This window comes from Oncorhynchus keta, chromosome 1, assembly GCF_023373465.1.
Source record: "Oncorhynchus keta strain PuntledgeMale-10-30-2019 chromosome 1, Oket_V2, whole genome shotgun sequence".
Classification (NCBI taxonomy): domain Eukaryota; kingdom Metazoa; phylum Chordata; class Actinopteri; order Salmoniformes; family Salmonidae; genus Oncorhynchus; species Oncorhynchus keta.
Window position 1 is genome coordinate 616,378 of NC_068421.1, and position 19,736 is coordinate 636,113.

Here is a 19,736-nt window from a genome sequence, read left to right on the forward strand (position 1 = left end):
TTACAGGGAATAACTGAGTTATTAAAGGGAATGACTGAGTTATTAAAGGGAATGGCTGAGTTATTAAAGGGAAGAATGACTGAGTTATTAAAGGGAATAATGACTGAGTTATTACAGGGAATGACTGAGTTATTACAGGGAATGACTGAGTTATTACAGGGAATGACTGAGTTATTAAAGGGAATGACTGAGTTATTAAAGGGAATGACTAAGTTATTAAAGGGAATGACTGAGTTATTAAAGGGAACAATGACTGAGTTATTAAAGGGAATAATGACTGAGTTATTAAAGGGAATGACTGAGTTATTACAGGGAATGACTGAGTTATTAAAGGGAATGACTGAGTTATTAAAGGGAAGAATGACTGAGTTATTACAGGGAATGACTGAGCTATTAAAGGGAAGAATGACTGAGTTATTAAAGGAAGAATAATGACTGAGTTATTAAAGGGAAGAATGACTGAGTTATTACAGGGAATGACTGAGCTATTAAAGGGAAGAATGACTGAGTTATTAAAGGGAATGACTGAGTTATTAAAGGGAATGACTGAGTTATTAAAGGGAATAATGACTGAGTTATTAAAGGGAGTTATTAAAGGGAATGACTGAGTTATTACAGGGAACGACTGAGTTATTACAGGGAATGACTGAGTTATTACAGGGAATGACTGAGCTATTAAAGGGAATGACTGAGCTATTAAAGGGAATGACTGAGTTATTAAAGGGAATGACTGAGCTATTAAAGGGAATGACTGAGCTATTAAAGGGAATGACTGAGTTATTAAAGGGAATGACTGAGTTATTAAAGGGAATGACTGAGTTATTACAGGGAAGAATGACTGAGTTATTAAAGGGAATAATGACTGAGTTATTAAAGGGAATGACTGAGTTATTAAAGCGAATAATGACTGAGTTATTAAAGGGAATAATGACTGAGTTATTAAAGGGAATGATGACTGAGTTATTAATGGGAATAATGACTGAGTTATTAAAGGGAATGACTGAGTTATTACAGGGAAGAATGACTGAGTTATTAAAGGGAATAATGACTGAGTTATTACAGGGAATGACTGAGTTATTACAGGGAATAACTGAGTTATTAAAGGGAATGACTGAGTTATTAAAGGGAATGGCTGAGTTATTAAAGGGAAGAATGACTGAGTTATTAAAGGGAAGAATGACTTAGTTATTACAGGGAATGACTGAGCTATTAAAGGGAAGAATGACTGAGTTATTACAGGGAATGACTGAGTTATTACAGGGAATGACTGAGTTATTAAAGGGAATGACTAAGTTATTAAAGGGAATGACTGAGTTATTAAAGGGAACAATGACTGAGTTATTAAAGGGAATAATGACTGACTTATTAAAGGGAATGACTGAGTTATTACAGGGAATGACTGAGTTATTAAAGGGAATGACTGAGTTATTAAAGGGAATGACTGAGTTATTAAAGGGAATAATGACTGAGTTATTAAAGGGAATAATGACTGAGTTATTACAGGGAATGACTGAGTTATTACAGGGAATGACTGAGTTATTACAGGAAGAATGACTGAGTTATTAAAGGGAATAATGACTGAGTTATTACAGGGAATGACTGAGTTATTACAGGGAATAACTGAGTTATTAAAGGGAATGACTGAGTTATTAAAGGGAATGGCTGAGTTATTAAAGGGAAGAATGACTGAGTTATTAAAGGGAATAATGACTGAGTTATTACAGGGAATGACTGAGTTATTACAGGGAATGACTGAGTTATTAAAGGGAATGGCTGAGTTATTAAAGGGAAGAATGACTGAGTTATTAAAGGGAATAATGACTGAGTTATTAAAGGGAATAATGACTGAGTTATTACAGGGAATGACTGAGTTATTACAGGGAATGACTGAGTTATTAAAGGGAATGACTAAGTTATTAAAGGGAATGACTGAGTTATTAAAGGGAACAATGACTGAGTTATTAAAGGGAATAATGACTGAGTTATTAAAGGGAATGACTGAGTTATTACAGGGAATGACTGAGTTATTAAAGGGAATGACTGAGTTATTAAAGGGAAGAATGACTGAGTTATTACAGGGAATGACTGAGCTATTAAAGGGAAGAATGACTGAGAAATTAAAGGGAAGAATGGGAATGACTGAGTTATTAAAGGGAAGAATGACTGAGTTATTACAGGGAATGACTGAGCTATTAAAGGGAAGAATGACTGAGTTATTAAAGGGAATGACTGAGTTATTAAAGGGAATGACTGAGTTATTACAAGGAAGAATGACTGAGTTATTAAAGGGAATAATGATTGAGTTATTAAAGGGAATAATGACTGAGTTATTAAAGGGAATGACTGAGTTATTACAGGGAACGACTGAGTTATTACAGGGAATGACTGAGTTATTACAGGGAATGACTGAGTTATTACAGGGAATGACTGAGTTATTAAAGGGAATGACTGAGTTATTAAAGGGAAGAATGACTGAGTTATTACAGGGAAGAATGCCTGAGTTATTAAAGGGAATGACTGAGTTATTACAAGGAAGAATGACTGAGTTATTAAAAGGAATGACTGAGTTATTACAAGGAATAATGACTGAGTTATTAAAAGGAATGACTGAGCTATTAAAGGGAAGAATGACTGAGAAATTAAAGGGAATAATGACTGAGTTATTAAAGGGAATGACTGAGCTATTAAAGGGAATGACTGAGCTATTACAGTGAAGAATGACTGAGTTATTACAGGGAATGACTGAGCTATTAAAGGGAAGAATGACTGAGTTATTAAAGGGAATGACTGAGCTATTAAAGGGAATGACTGAGTTAGTACAAGGAAGAATGACTGAGTTATTACAGGGAATGACTGAGCTATTAAAGGGAAGAATGCCTGAGTTATTAATGGGAATGACTGAGTTATTACAAGGAATGACTGAGCTATTAAAGGGAAGAATGACTGAGAAATTAAAGGGAATAATGACTGAGTTATTAAAGGGAATGACTGAGAAATTAAAGGGAATAATGACTGAGTTATTAAAGGGAATGACTGAGCTATTAAAGGGAATGACTGAGCTATTACAGTGAAGAATGACTGAGTTATTACCGGGAATGACTGAGCTATTAAAGGGAATGACTGAGCTATTACAGTGAAGAATGACTGAGTTATTACCGGGAATGACTGAGCTATTAAAGGGAAGAATGACTCAAGAAGTTGCAGCATCATACTCAGATCCTGGGCGTCACCTATTGATTAATAGCGGGCCAAACTTATAACTCATAGTATGTCGTCTACTAAGGCTCAATACCGGGACCAAAGTTATTACAATAATCTCTAGTTGATTCCCCAGATAGACATTTGGCCTTGTCACGAGATGGAGACTCCACTGTTTCACCCAACATCACATCATGATTCAATTAAAAAGTAGAAAAGGAAAACACATAATGACAGGGAGTCCAGTGACTCGTTTGTTTGTGCCTTCCTTGGAGGGATGTAAATGTGTACGTGTGTGTTTTGAAAATGATTTCTGTCTACGTAAGGGTCTATTTGAAGTGTTCCTCTGTGTATATGCATTGGTGGAAAAAAGTACCCAATTGTCATACTTGAGTAAATGTATAGACAAGTAAAAATGAAAGTTACTGAGTAAAATACAACTTGAGTAAAAGTCTAAAAGTGTTTGGTTCTTAATATACTTAAGTATCAAAAGTAAAACTAAAAATATTTTTTAAATTCCTTATAATAAGCAAAGCAGATGGCACTATTTAATTGTTTTAAAAAATCTACCGATAAGCCAGGGGCACACTCCAACACAAATGAAGCATGTGTGTTTAGTTTAGTACTCAACGTAACGAGTACTTTTGGGTGTCGTAGGGATTAAATAGTACATTATTGTCTTTAGGAATGTAGTAAAGTAAAAGTAAAAGTTGTCAAAAATATAAATACTAAAGTCAATTACAAATACCCGCCAAAACTACTTAAAGAGTACTTGAAAGTATTTCCATTCAAGTACTTTATGCCACTGTGTATATGATATGATATACTTTATTGTTCCCGAGGGGACATTCGACGTGAACAGCTAAAGTCTAAGTGTGAAAGGGATACATACAGATTTTCCCTTCCGGAAGTGGAGTTGGTTTCCTGCCAGGGTGAAGTAGCGAGTCTTCCAGCGTTTGATGAACTTCCAGCGAACCTGCTTCTCTTTCAGTTTCCCCTCTATCAGCGGCTGGCCATCCTCGTTCACCACTGGAGAGACAAATCAAAACAACATAATGCTCAATCAGTTGTGATTCACAACCACTCAATGTTACCACCTGCTTATGGAGTGTATGTAGCCATGTGGGAAACAAACCCACAAGCATCCGGGCACCAACGTGGGAATCAAACCCACAAGCATCCGGGCACCAACGTGGGAATCAAACCCACAAGCACCCGGCTCCAATGTGGGAATCAAACCCACAAGCACCCTGCTCCAATGTGGGAATCAAACCCACAAGCACCCGGCTCCAATGTGGGAATCAAACCCACAAGCACCCTGCTCCAACGTGGGAATCAAACCCACAAGCACCCTGCTCCAACGTGGGAATCAAACCCACAAGCACCCTGCTCCAACGTGGGAATCAAACCCACAAGCACCCTGCTCCAACGTGGGAATCAAACCCACAAGCACCCTGCTCCAACGTGGGAATCAAACCCACAAGCACCCTGCTCCAACGTGGGAATCAAACCCACAAGCACCCTGCTCCAACGTGGGAATCAAACCCACAAGCACCCTGCTCCAACGTGGGAATCAAACCCACAAGCACCCTGCTCCAACGTGGGAATCAAACCCACAAGCACCCTGCTCCAACGTAGGAATCAGACCCACAAGCACCCTGCTCCAACGTGGGAATCAAACCCACAAGCACCCTGCTCCAACGTGGGAATCAAACCCACAAGCACCCTGCTCCAACGTGGGAATCAAACCCACAAGCACCCTGCTCCAACGTGGGAATCAAACCCACAAGCACCCTGCTCCAACGTGGGAATCAAACCCACAAGCACCCTGCTCCAACTACAACGTGGGAATCAAACCCACAAGCACCCTACTCCAACGTGGGAATCAAACCCACAAGCACCCTGCTCCAACGTGGGAATCAAACCCACAAGCACCCTGCTCTAACGTGGGAATCAAACCCACAAGCACCCTGCTCCAACGTGGGAATCAAACCCACAAGCACCCTGCTCCAACGTGGGAATCAAACCCACAAGCACCCTGCTCCAACGTGGGAATCAAACCCACAAGCACCCTGCTCCAACGTGGGAATCAAACCCACAAGCACCCTGCTCCAACGTGGGAATCAAACCCACAAGCACCCTGCTCCAACGTGGGAATCAAACCCACAAGCACCCTGCTCCAACGTGGGAATCAAACCCACAAGCACCCTTCTCCAACGTGGGAATCAAACCCACAAGCACCCTGCTCCAACTACAACGTGGGAATCAAACCCACAAGCACCCTGCTCCAACGTGGGAATCAAACCCACAAGCACCCTGCTCCAACGTGGGAATCAAACCCACAAGCACCCTGCTCTAACGTGGGAATCAAACCCACAAGCACCCTGCTCCAACGTGGGAATCAAACCCACAAGCACCCTGCTCCAACGTGGGAATCAAACCCACAAGCACCCGGCTCCAACGTGGGAATCAAACCCACAAGCACCCTGCTCCAACGTGGGAATCAAACCCACAAGCACCCTGCTCCAACGTGGGAATCAAACCCACAAGCACCCTGCTCCAACGTGGGAATCAAACCCACAAGCACCCTGCTCCAACGTGGGAATCAAACCCACAAGCACCCTTCTCCAACGTGGGAATCAAACCCACAAGCACCCGGCTCCAACCCACTGTGCCCTTGGAACCACAAAAGAAACTCACAGGAAGACGTGATGATTGAAAATCGAGGCTGAATATAAATGTAGATACTCCAGCTGAAGTCGGAAGTTTACATACACCTTCGCCAAATACATTTAAACTGACGTTTAATCATGGTAAAAATTCCCTTTCTTAGGTCACTTAGAATCACCACTTTATTTTAAGAATGTGAAATGTCAGAATAATAGTAGAGAAAATTATTTATTTCAGCTTTGATTTCTTTCATCACATTCCCAGTGGGTTAGAAGTATACATACTCAATTAGTATTTTGTAGCATTTTGTAACATTTTGTAGCATTGCCTGTTCCCAGGAACAGCCCAGTAGGCCTATTCCATCCCAATGTGCTTTATATCCCCTTCCTCTCATCTTCAGTCTGGTCTATATTCCCAGGAACAGCCCAGTAGGCCTATTCCATCCCAATGTGCTTTATATCCCCTTCCTCTCATCTTCAGTCTGGTCTATATTCCCAGGAACAGCCCAGTAGGCCTATTCCATCCCAATGTGCTTTATATCCCCTTCCTCTCATCTTCAGTCTGGTCTATATTCCCAGGAACAGCCCAGTAGGCCTATTCCATCCCAATGTGCTTTATATCCCCTTCCTCTCATCTTCAGTCTGGTCTATATTCCCAGGAACAGCCCAGTAGGCCTATTCCATCCCAATGTGCTTTATATCCCCTTCCTCTCATCTCCAGTCTGGTCTATATTCCCAGGAACAGCCCAGTAGGCCTATTCCATCCCAATGTGCTTTATATCCCCTTCCTCTCATCTTCAGTCTGGTCTATATTCCCAGGAACAGCCCAGTAGGCCTATTCCATCCCAATGTGCTGTATATCCCCTTCCTCTCATCTTCAGTCTGGTCTATATTCCCAGGAACAGCCCAGTAGGCCTATTCCATCCCAATGTGCTTTATATCCCCTTCCTCTCATCTTCAGTCTGGTCTATATTCCCAGGAACAGCCCAGTAGGCCTATTCCATCCCAATGTGCTTTATATCCCCTTCCTCTCATCTTCAGTCTGGTCTATATTCCCAGGAACAGCCCAGTAGGCCTATTCCATCCCAATGTGCTTTATATCCCCTTCCTCTCATCTTCAGTCTGGTCTATATTCCCAGGAACAGCCCAGTAGGCCTATTCCATCCCAATGTGCTTTATATCCCCTTCCTCTCCTCTTCAGTCTGGTCTATATTCCCAGGAACAGCCCAGTAGGCCTATTCCATCCCAATGTGCTTTATATCCCCTTCCTCTCATCTTCAGTCTGTTCTATATTCCCAGGAACAGCCCAGTAGGCCTATTCCATCCCAATTTGCTTTATATCCCCTTCCTCTCATCTTCAGTCTGGTCTATATTCCCAGGAACAGCCCAGTAGGCCTATTCCATCCCAATGTGCTGTATATCCCCTTCCTCTCATCTTCAGTCTGGTCTATATTCCCAGGAACAGCCCAGTAGGCCTATTCCATCCCAATGTGCTGTACATTCCCCTTCCTTATGTGTTTAATACCTGCCTGCTGTTTTTGTATTGTCTAGCACTAAACAAGAGGGATCAGAGCCATCTATTTAGTTCATGGCTCTGTCTGAAATAGAAAACAGCATACAGTAATTGGCCTTCAAACAGCCGTACAGAACTTCTAGACTGAGAGGCTGAGAGCTAAATGAGATGAAATGGCACCAGTTCAAACTATACCTCATTGTTGATTAGCATCAGCTTTATCGGGAAACAGCAGCCCAACCATCCACTTCGTCAAGGCAAACAGACGAACTGCAGCTTTACTCATGTTACAAATTAACCACAGGCTAAGGACATACAAGCATTAACGCAGTCTCCTCCTATCTCTGCTGTCACTCTCACTCTCTATGTTGTTCAACAAACACGCACATACACAAACACACGCACGCGCACGCACGTACGCACGCACGCACACACACACACGCGCGGGCGCACGCACACACGCACGCACTCACGCACGCACACACACATATTTGAGTGACCATAAGTGTCCCTTCACCACCCCACATAGAACCATGTGACCATGAGTCGCCATTCCCTCTCAGTCCCCCGCTGCTGAAACCGAAGGGGCACAGAGAGGACAGGGACTGTTTGGTAATGATGGTACAGAGAGGACAGGGACTGTTTGGTAATGATGGTACAGAGAGGACAGGGACTGTTTGGTAATGATGGCACAGAGAGGACAGGGACTGTTTGGTATTAATGGTACAGAGAGGACAGGGACTGTTTGGTATTAATGGTACAGAGAGGACAGGGACTGTTTGGTAATGATGGCACAGAGAGGACAGGGACTGTTTGGTATTAATGGCACAGAGAGGACAGGGACTGTTTGGTAATGATGGCACAGAGAGGACAGGGACTGTTTGGTATTAATGGTACAGAGAGGACAGGGACTGTTTGGTATTAATGGTACAGAGAGGACAGGGACTGTTTGGTAATGATGGCACAGAGAGGACAGGGACTGTTTGGTATTAATGGCACAGAGAGGACAGGGACTGTTTGGTATTAATGGCACAGAGAGGACAGGGACTGTTTGGTATTAATGGCACAGAGAGGACAGGGACTGTTTGGTATTAATGACACAGAGAGGACAGGGACTGTTTGGTATTAATGGCACAGAGAGGACAGGGACTGTTTGGTATTAATGGCACAGAGAGGACAGGGACTGTTTGGTAATAATGGCACAGAGAGGACAGGGACTGTTTGGTAATAATGGCACAGAGAGGACAGGGACTGTTTGGTATTAATGGCACAGAGAGGACAGGGACTGTTTGGTATTAATGGCACAGAGAGGACAGGGACTGTTTGGTATTAATGGTACAGAGAGGACAGGGACTGTTTGGTAATAATGGCACAGAGAGGACAGGGACTGTTTGGTATTAATGGCACAGAGAGGACAGGGACTGTTTGGTATTAATGGCACAGAGAGGACAGGGACTGTTTGGTATTAATGGCACAGAGAGGACAGGGACTGTTTGGTAATGATGGCACAGAGAGGACAGGGACTGTTTGGTATTAATGGTACAGAGAGGACAGGGACTGTTTGGTAATAATGGCACAGAGAGGACAGGGACTGTTTGGTAATAATGGCACAGAGAGGACAGGGACTGTTTGGTATTAATGGCACAGAGAGGACAGGGACTGTTTGGTATTAATGGCACAGAGAGGACAGGGACTGTTTGGTATTAATGGCACAGAGAGGACAGGGACTGTTTGGTATTAATGGTACAGAGAGGACAGGGACTGTTTGGTATTAATGGCACAGAGAGGACAGGGACTGTTTGGTAATAATGGCACAGAGAGGACAGGGACTGTTTGGTAATAATGGCACAGAGAGGACAGGGACTGTTTGGTAATAATGGCACAGAGAGGACAGGGACTGTTTGGTATTAATGGCACAGAGAGGACAGGGACTGTTTGGTATTAATGGCACAGAGAGGACAGGGACTGTTTGGTATTAATGGTACAGAGAGGACAGGGACTGTTTGGTAATGATGGCACAGAGAGGACAGGGACTGTTTGGTATTAATGGTACAGAGAGGACAGGGACTGTTTGGTATTAATGGTACAGAGAGGACAGGGACTGTTTGGTATTAATGGTACAGAGAGGACAGGGACTGTTTGGTAATGATGGCTAGTTAACATGTTTATCTCCTGCATGTTTTCACGTTGATTAATGTAAGTTGACTCAGTAAGTCATGTAACAGGAATGTGTGCTTGAGCGTGTGGGAAGAATATCACATCCTGGTATACTGGCATCAGAACAGGACAGAACGCCTGGGGTCTGGAGACACACACACACGCACACACGCACACACACACACACACACACACGTACACAAACTAACACACAGATACACACTGGCTCAATGTCTGGTCCGATTAGTTACACTCTGCCCACATTGTCTCTCTCTTGTGTTTATCTGGTCTGGTTTCCTGTGTGTGGTTTAGTTTAGTGTGTGTGTGTGTGTGTGTGTGTGTGTGTGTGTGTGTGTGTGTGTGTGTGTGTGTGTGTGTGTGTGTGTGTGTGTGTGTGTGTGTGTGTGTGTGTGTGTGTGTGTGTGTGTGTGTGTGTGTGTGTGTGTGTGTGTGTGTGTGTGTGCGTGTGTATGACTCTAGGCGACACTGGTACTCTGGGCCAATTTACCAGAGCCAGCCTGGTCCAGAACCAAACAAAGTGGCCCTTTGTCTGTATAGCGATGAGTAAAACAGGAGGCCTGAGTCATAGAGAGACTCTAACCATTACCACATACACACAGGCCCAGTCTGGCTCCTCCACTCCCACACAGGAACAGCCTTTCACGGGTACAGAACTCTCAGTCCTCCCTGAGTTCTAGAACAGAACACTAGCCTGGAACACACACAGAGAGACTGTGCCACGCAGGAGACTAGTGTGTGACACAACTGTAAAAAAATAGAACTACCACAAAGAAGACACAGAGTTCTATCTAATCTGAGTTCTGCACATGCCTGCTAAGTAAAATGTGGCTGACAGAAATGGCAGCTCTGCTTCTAGCTCCTAAGATCTCTGCTTCAGTGGAAAGCTTGGCTCCACACACAGTGTGTTGAAATTCCCCTGTCAAAAGAAAAGGTATTCAGTCCTACGAGGCAAAAACTGGTTGAATCTACGTTGTTTTCACGTCATTTCAACAACAAAAAATCTAATTGGATTTGCAAAAAATCACGAGATTACCAGTCAGATTACCAGGGTTATAAACTCTAAATGTACCAGTCAGATTACCAGGGTTATAAACTCTAAATGTACCAGTCAGATTACCAGGGTTATAAACTCTAAATGTACCAGTCAGAATACCAGGGTTATAAACTCTAAATGTACCAGTCAGATTACCAGGGTTATAAACTCTAAATGTACCAGTCAGATTACCAGGGTTATAAACTCTAAATGTACCAGTCAGATTACCAGGGTTATAAACTCTAAATGTACCAGTCAGATTACCAGGGTTATAAACTCTAAATGTACCAGTCCGATTACCAGGGTTATAAACTCTAAATGTACCAGTCAGATTACCAGGGTTATAAACTCTAAATGTACCAGTCAGATTACCAGGGTTATAAACTCTAAATGTACCAGTCAGATTACCAGGGTTATAAACTCTAAATGTACCAGTCAGATTACCAGGGTTATAAACTCTAAATGTACCAGTCAGATTACCAGGGTTATAAACTCTAAATGTACCAGTCAGATTACCAGGGTTATAAACTCTAAATGTACCAGTCAGATTACCAGGGTTATAAACTCTAAATGTACCAGTCAGATTACCAGGGTTATAAACTCTAAATGTACCAGTCAGATTACCAGGGTTAGAGGCTCTAAATTGACCAGTCAGATTACCACGGTTAGAGGCTTTAAATTTACCAGTCAGATTGCCAGGGTTAGAGGCTTTACATTTACCAGTCAGATTGCCAGGGTTAGAGGCTCTAAATTTACCAGTCAGATTACCAGGGTTAGAAGCTCTACATTTACCAGTCAGATTCCCAGGGTTAGAGGCTCTAAATTCACCAGTCAGATTACCAGGGTTAGAGGCTCTAAATTCACCAGTCAGATTATGAGGGTTGGAGGCTCTACATTTACCAGTCAGATTGCCAGGGTTAGAGGCTTTACATTTACCAGTCAGATTACCAGGGTTAGAAGCTCAACATTTACCAGTCAGATTACCAGGGTTATAAACTCAACATTTACCAGTCAGATTACGAGGGTTAGAGGCTCTAAATTTCCCAGTCAGATTACCAGGGTTAGAGGCTCTAAATTTCCCAGTCAGATTATGAGAGTTGGAGGCTCTACATTTCCCAGTCAGATTACCAGGGTTAGAGGCTCTACATTTCCCAGTCAGATTATGAGGGGGGTGCAGGCTCTACATTTCCCAGTCAGATGACCAAGGATAGAGACCCTAAATTTACCAGTCAGATTACCAGTCACATTATGAGGGTTGCAGGCTCTAAATTTCCCAGTCAGATGACCAAGGATAGAGACCCTAAATTTACCAGTCAGATTACAAGGGTTAGAGGCTCTACATTTACCAGTCAGATTATAAGGGTTGCAGGCTCTAAATTTCCCAGTCAGATGACCAAGGATAGAGGCTCTAAATTTACCAGTCAGATTACCATGGTTAGAGGCTCTAAATTTACCAGTCAGATTACCAGGGTTAGAGGCTCTAAATTTACCAGTCAGATTACCAGGGTTAGAGGCTCTAAATTTACCAGTCAGATTACCAGGGTTAGAGGCTCTAAATTTACCAGTCAGATTACCAGGGTTAGAGGCTCTACATTTACCAGTCAGATTACCAGGGTTAGAGGCTCTAAATTTACCAGTCAGATTACCAGGGTTAGAGGCTCTACATTTACCAGTCAGATTACCAGGGTTAGAGGCTCTAAATTTCCCAGTCAGATGACCAAGGATAGAGGCTCTAAATTTACCAGTCAGATTACCATGGTTAGAGGCTCTAAATTTACCAGTCAGATTACCATGGTTAGAGGCTCTACATTTACCAGTCAGATTACCAGGGGTAGAGGCTCTAAATATCCCAGTCAGATTACCAGGGTTAGAGGCTCTACATTTACCAGTCAGATTACCAGGGTTAGAGGCTCTAAATTTCCCAGTCACATTACCAGGGTTAGAGGCTCTAAATTTACCAGTCAGATTACCAGGGTTAGAGGCTCTAAATTTACCAGTCAGATTACCAGGGTTAGAGGCTCTACATTTACCAGTCAGATTACCAGGGTTAGAGGCTCTAAATTTACCAGTCAGATTACCAGGGTTAGAGGCTCTAAATTTACCAGTCAGATTACCAGGGTTAGAGGCTCTACATTTACCAGTCAGATTACCAGGGTTAGAGGCTCTAAATTTACCAGTCAGATTACCAGGGTTAGAGGCTCTACATTTACCAGTCAGATTACCAGGGTTAGAGGCTCTAAATTTACCAGTCAGATTACCAGGGTTAGAGGCTCTACATTTCCCAGTCAGATTACCAGGGTTAGAGGCTCTAAATTTCCCAGTCAGATTACCAGGGTTAGAGGCTCTAAATCCCTACTAGAACAGGGCTTCCCAAACTCGGTCCAAGGGTCCCACCTGGGTGCACATTTAGTTTTTTTGCACTAACACTACACAGCTAATATAACCATCTCGTCATCAAGCTTTGAATCAACTGTGTAGTGTATTACGACAAACACCAAAACGTCTTGCAGTGGGAAACTATGGAATGTGTGTGGTTTTTACAATGACAAGATTTGTTGAGCAAATCAGTGGAATTGAATGCTCATCTCTCTCCAGGGTTTAGAGGGATGAACTTCAATAACCAGTACTGCTGAGATAACCCAGAGCAGATGTATTACTGAGAAGATCTGGCCATCAGTTGGTACTGGAGTTTAGATACCTCAGATTCCTCTGGACATCATCATACCATGACAGTCCTCCTGGTCCAAGTGACTCACTGTATGACCTAGAATCTGTATGAGTCAAAATCACATTATTATTGCTACACTATGTATGTATGTGCATATTTCCATTTGTTTGACTGTGTGTGTGTGTGTGTGTGTGTGTGTGTGTGTGTGTGTGTGTGTGTGTGTGTGTGTGTGTGTGTGTGTGTGTGTGTGTGTGTGTGTGTGTGTGTGTGTGTGTGTGTGTGTGTGTGTGCGCGTGTGTGCGTGCGTGCGTATATGTGTGTTTGTGTGTAAGTCATTGCAACCAAGGAGGACCTCTGTGCACCACACCATCTCCTCCAAGCCCACTGTTTGTTTGCTTGTATAGGTCACCTCCATTGCTTACACATTTTACATTTCCTGAGCTGAATGGCTTATTTGTTTGTCTGTTTGTGGTTATGGCAGTCATTTGGGAGAGATCGGCAGGAAACAGTAAACCTCGTTCATACCGTAGTAAATGTTGGAGGAAAAACAAAGAAAGGGGGATTGAAAGGAGACATTGTGGCATCAGTCATCGTGTGTTTTATTCTAGTGGGCCCAAAGCTTCCCAGTGGAAAACAAGGCCTACAACCCTAGGGCCCAAAGCTTCCCAGTGGAGAACAAGGCCTACAACCCTAGGGCCCAAAGCTTCCCAGTGGAGAACAAGGCCTACAACCCTAGGGCCCATAGCTTCCCAGTGGAGAACAAGGCCTACAACCCTAGGGCCCAAAGCTTCCCAGTGGAGAACAAGGCCTACAACCCTAGGGCCCATAGCTTCCCAGTGGAGAACAAGGCCTACAACCCTAGGGCCCAAAGCTTCCCAGTGGAGAACAAGGCCTACAACCCTAGGGCCCAAAGCTTCCCAGTGGAGAACAAGGCCTACAACCCTAGGGCCCAAAGCTTCCCAGTGGAGAACAAGGCCTACAACCCTAGGGCCCATAGCTTCCCAGTCGAGAACAAGGCCTTCAACCCCAGGGCCCATAGCTTCTCAGTGACTGCTGGACCAGGTGGTACAGTACATACAGTGAATTCGGGAATTATTCAGACCCCTTGACCTTTTCCACATGTTGTGATATTACAGCCTTAAAACAGGTTTTTAGAAATATGACAACGCATGAGTGGCTTCGGGACAAGTCTCTGAACATCTTTGAGTGGCCCAGCCAGAGCCCGGACTTGAAAACGATCGAACATCTCTGGAGACCTGAAAATAGCCGTGCAGCGAGGCTCCCCATCCAGCCTGACAGAGCTTGAGAGGATCTGCAGAGAATAATGGGAGAAACTCCCCAAATACAGGTGTGCCAAGCTTGTAGCATCATACCCAAGAAGACTCAAGGTTGTAATCGCTGCCAAAGGTGCTTCAACAAAGTACTGAGTAAAGGGTCTGAATACTTATTTAAATGTCATATTTCAGTTTTGATTTTTAAACAATTGAATCCATTTTAGAATAACTCTGTAACATAACAAAATGTGGAAAAAGTCAAGGGGTCTGAATCCTTTCCGAATGCCCTGTATGGTTGGTACAGAGGAACAGAATTACAACCAGGAACATTACAACATGCCATTACAAAACCAGGACCAGCTGCTTTGCTTCTCCCAACATGTCCAGATTTGTAAAAATGTGTTCCAAGACAAGGCCCAGGTCTTCAATCAAATGAATAGCAGACACTTTCACCAGGAGGTTGTTTTAGTCAGGGAACATGGTGGTTCTTCTGTTGACAACAACCATGCCTTTGACAGCAGCAACCATATATTATGTTAGACACACAACTGTATATTTTCTGAAAGCCATCACTTATCCAAGATTTGCTACAACCGTGAATCCCGGAGGTGAATATGATGTCCGGATAGTTTTTCCCCAGATTGATGATGATGAAACGGTTAGGACCTTGGGAACACTCCAGCTTTGTGGATACCCTGGGAGGCTTTTCCATTGTGCAGATCATGAGTATTATGAGTTAGTATGTGTGCTAAGAGACTAACATCATTCTGACTTCTGGCTACTCTATGACAATGTTCCAAATATAGAATAACTCTTAATGAATTATTAATAACTCTAGTATTAAGTATTAATAACTCTAGTATTAATTCAAATTCTATTGTTCCAATAGTTCTCATTCCATTGTTCCAACTGTTCTAATTCAAATTCTATTGTTCCAATAGTTCTCATTCAAACTCTATTGCTCCATCAGCTAGTATAGTGAATGTGCTCCTAAGGGGCTTCACGGTGGGTGGGGGGAGACAGAGAGAGAGAGACAGAGAGAGAGACAGAGAGAGAGACAGAGAGAGACAGAGAGAGAGAGAGAGAGAGAGAGAGAGAGAGAGAGAGAGAGACAGAGACAGAGAGAGACAGAGAGAGACAGAGAGAGACAGAGACAGAGAGACAGAGAGAGAGACAGAGAGAGACAGAGAGAGACAGAGACAGAGAGACAGAGAGAGACAGAGAGAGAGAGAGAGACAGAGAGAGAGAGAGAGAGACAGAGAGAGAGACAGAGAGAGACAGAGAGAGAGAGAGACAGAGGAGACAGAGAGAGAGACAGAGAGACAGAGAGAGAGAGAGAGAGAGAGAGAGACAGAGAGACAGAGAGAGAGAGAGACAGTGAGAGACAGAGGGAGAGAGAGAGAGACAGAGAGAGACAGAGAGAGAGACAGAGAGAGACAGAGAGAGAGACAGAGAGAGAGAGAGAGAGACAGAGAGAGAGACAGAGAGAGAGAGAGAGACAGAGAGAGAGAGAGACAGAGAGAGAGAGAGAGAGAGACAGAGAGAGAGATTGTGGGACAACCACACACTCTCTCCTACACCTATTACCATTCAGTTCAAAAGCATTCCAATGGTTTAACACTGAGGAAGACGATTAAGTCACAACTGCTTCTCCCTTTTCCCCTTTGGAGAGGAAGACAACTTGTGAGTTCTCTCTCCAACATCGTAAATAGTTGGCAAATCATTTCACTGTTTTAAATGGCACCATGCACCTTTTAACTACTGCGTTTATGGTCTGCAATGCACAGTCAGCATTTTCATAACAAGGTGAACACAAAGCCTCAGCTGAGAACAGTTATTACCAACAGTACGTATCCATCAGAGGTGTGTGGTTCTAAAGAACAGGGTTCTGTATGGACAACCCTGCTGGAGGCTTTGCATTCCATATTAGACTGACTGTCTGAACAGCTAGCTCACCAATGACCCTGTGATCTCATTCAAATTCATATTCTATTGTTCCAATAGTTCTAATTCATATTCTATTGTTCCAACAGTTCTAATTCATATTCTATTGTCCCAATAGTTATAATTCATGTTCTATTGTTCCAATAGTTCTAATTCATATTCTATTGTTCCAATTGTTCTAATTCATATTCTATTGTTCCAATAGTTCTAATTCATATTCTATTGTTCCAATAGTTCTCGTTAAAGAAGCTGTTAAAAACTAACATCACCTACATATCAAGACTATTTATGGTGAGTTATAATTCCACTGGTCCATTGTGTAATAGTGTCAAATCAAATCAAAGGTTACTTGTCACATGCTGCGAATACAACAGGTGTAGGTAGACCTTACAGTTAAATGCTTACTGACAAGCCCTTTAACCAACAATGCAGTTTTAAGAAGAAAAACGTGTTAAAGGAAGTATTTACTCAAACAAACTGAAGTAAAAATTAGATTTAAAAAATTTAAAAAATAACTTACATTAAAAAAGTAAATCTGCCAGGTAAAGAAATTGTGTGTGTAATTAACATTCAAAGCATGGCTCATTTTAGCACTTTATCCCATGTCACTGGGCTTAACTCACATGCATGTGCATACACCAAACCACCTCATTATACAGAACACTACACATAACCACCTCATTATACAGTACACTACACCAAACCACCTCATTATACAGTACACTACACCAAACCACCTCATTATACAGTACACTACACCAAACCACCTCATTATACAGAACACTAACCAAACCACCTCATTATACAGTACACTACACCAAACCACCTCGTTATACAGTACACTACACCAAACCACCTCATTATACAGAACACTACACCAAACCACCTCATTATACAGAACACTACACCAAACCACCTCATTATACAGAACACTACACATAACCACCTCATTATACAGTACACTACACACAACCACCTCATTATACAGAACACTACACATAACCACCTCATTATACAGTACACTACACCAAACCACCTCATTATACAGAACACTACACATAACCACCTCATTATACAGAACACTACACCAAACCACCTCATTATACAGAACACTACACATAACCACCTCATTATACATACAGTACACTACAACAAAAGCACCTCATTATACAGAACACTACACATAACCACCTCATTATACAGAACACTACACCAAACCACCTCATTATACAGAACACTACACCAAACCACCTCATTATACAGTACACTACACACAACCACCTCATTATACAGAACACTACACCAAACCACCTCATTATACAGAACACTACACCAAACCACCTCATTAAACAGTACACTACACACAACCACCTCATTATATACAGAACACTACACACAACCACCTCATTATACAGAACACTACACCAAACCACCTCATTATACAGTACACTACACATAACCACCTCATTATACAGTACACTACACCAAACCACCTCATTATACAGAACACTACACATAACCACCTCATTATACAGTACACTACACACAACCACCTCATTATATACAGAACACTACACATGACCACCTCATTATACAGTACACTACACCAAACCACCTCATTATACAGAACACTACACATAACCACCTCATTATACAGAACACTACACCAAACCACCTCATTATACAGAACACTACACATAACCACCTCATTATACAGTACACTACACACAACCACCTCATTATACAGAACACTACACCAAACCACCTCATTATACAGAACACTACACATAACCACCTCATTATACAGAACACTACACCAAACCACCTCATTATACAGAACACTACACATAACCACCTCATTATACAGAACACTACACATAACCACCTCATTATACAGAACACTACACATAACCACCTCATTATACAGTACACTACACATAACCACCTCATTATACAGTACTCTACACCAAACCACCTCATTATACAGAACACTACACCAAACCACCTCATTATACAGAACACTACACATATCCACCTCATTATACAGAACACTACACCAAACCACCTCATTATACAGAACACTACACATAACCACCTCATTATACATACAGTACACTACAACAAAAGCACCTCATTATACAGAACACTACACATAACCACCTCATTATACAGAACACTACACCAAACCACCTCATTATACAGAACACTACACCAAACCACCTCATTATACAGTACACTACACACAACCACCTCATTATACAGAACACTACACCAAACCACCTCATTATACAGAACACTACACCAAACCACCTCATTAAACAGTACACTACACACAACCACCTCATTATATACAGAACACTACACACAACCACCTCATTATACAGAACACTACACCAAACCACCTCATTATACAGTACACTACACATAACCACCTCATTATACAGTACACTACACCAAACCACCTCATTATACAGAACACTACACATAACCACCTCATTATACAGTACACTACACACAACCACCTCATTATATACAGAACACTACACATAACCACCTCATTATACAGTACACTACACCAAACCACCTCATTATACAGAACACTACACATAACCACCCATTATACAGAACACTACACCAAACCACCTCATTATACAGAACACTACACATAACCACCTCATTATACAGTACACTACACACAACCACCTCATTATACAGAACACTACACCAAACCACCTCATTATACAGAACACTACACATAACCACCTCATTATACAGAACACTACACCAAACCACCTCATTATACAGAACACTACACATAACCACCTCATTATACAGAACACTACACATAACCACCTCATTATACAGAACACTACACATAACCACCTCATTATACAGTACACTACACCAAACCACCTCATTATACAGTACACTACACCAAACCACCTCATTATACAGCACACTACACATAACCACCTCATTATACAGTACACTACACATAACCACCTCATTATACAGTACACTACACCAAACCACCTCATTATACAGAACACTACACCAAACCACCTCATTATACAGAACACTACACCAAACCACCTCATTATACAGTACACTACACACAACCACCTCACTATACAGAACACTACACCAAACCACCTCATTATACAGTACACTACACACAACCACCTCATTATACAGAACACTACACACAACCACCTCATTATACAGAACACTACACCAAACCACCTCATTATACAGTACA

General features: G+C 42.3%; 1 protein-coding gene across 1 annotated transcript in view; it reads right to left on the minus strand.

Annotated features, from left to right (window-relative positions):
* Positions 1–19,736, minus strand: part of LOC118378378 (ventricular zone-expressed PH domain-containing protein-like) — a 280,439-nt gene that overhangs the window by 14,458 nt on the left and 246,245 nt on the right. The window contains 1 exon segment of the mRNA XM_052469152.1: positions 4,091–4,227. Coding sequence (XP_052325112.1) covers positions 4,091–4,227 — 137 coding nt within the window.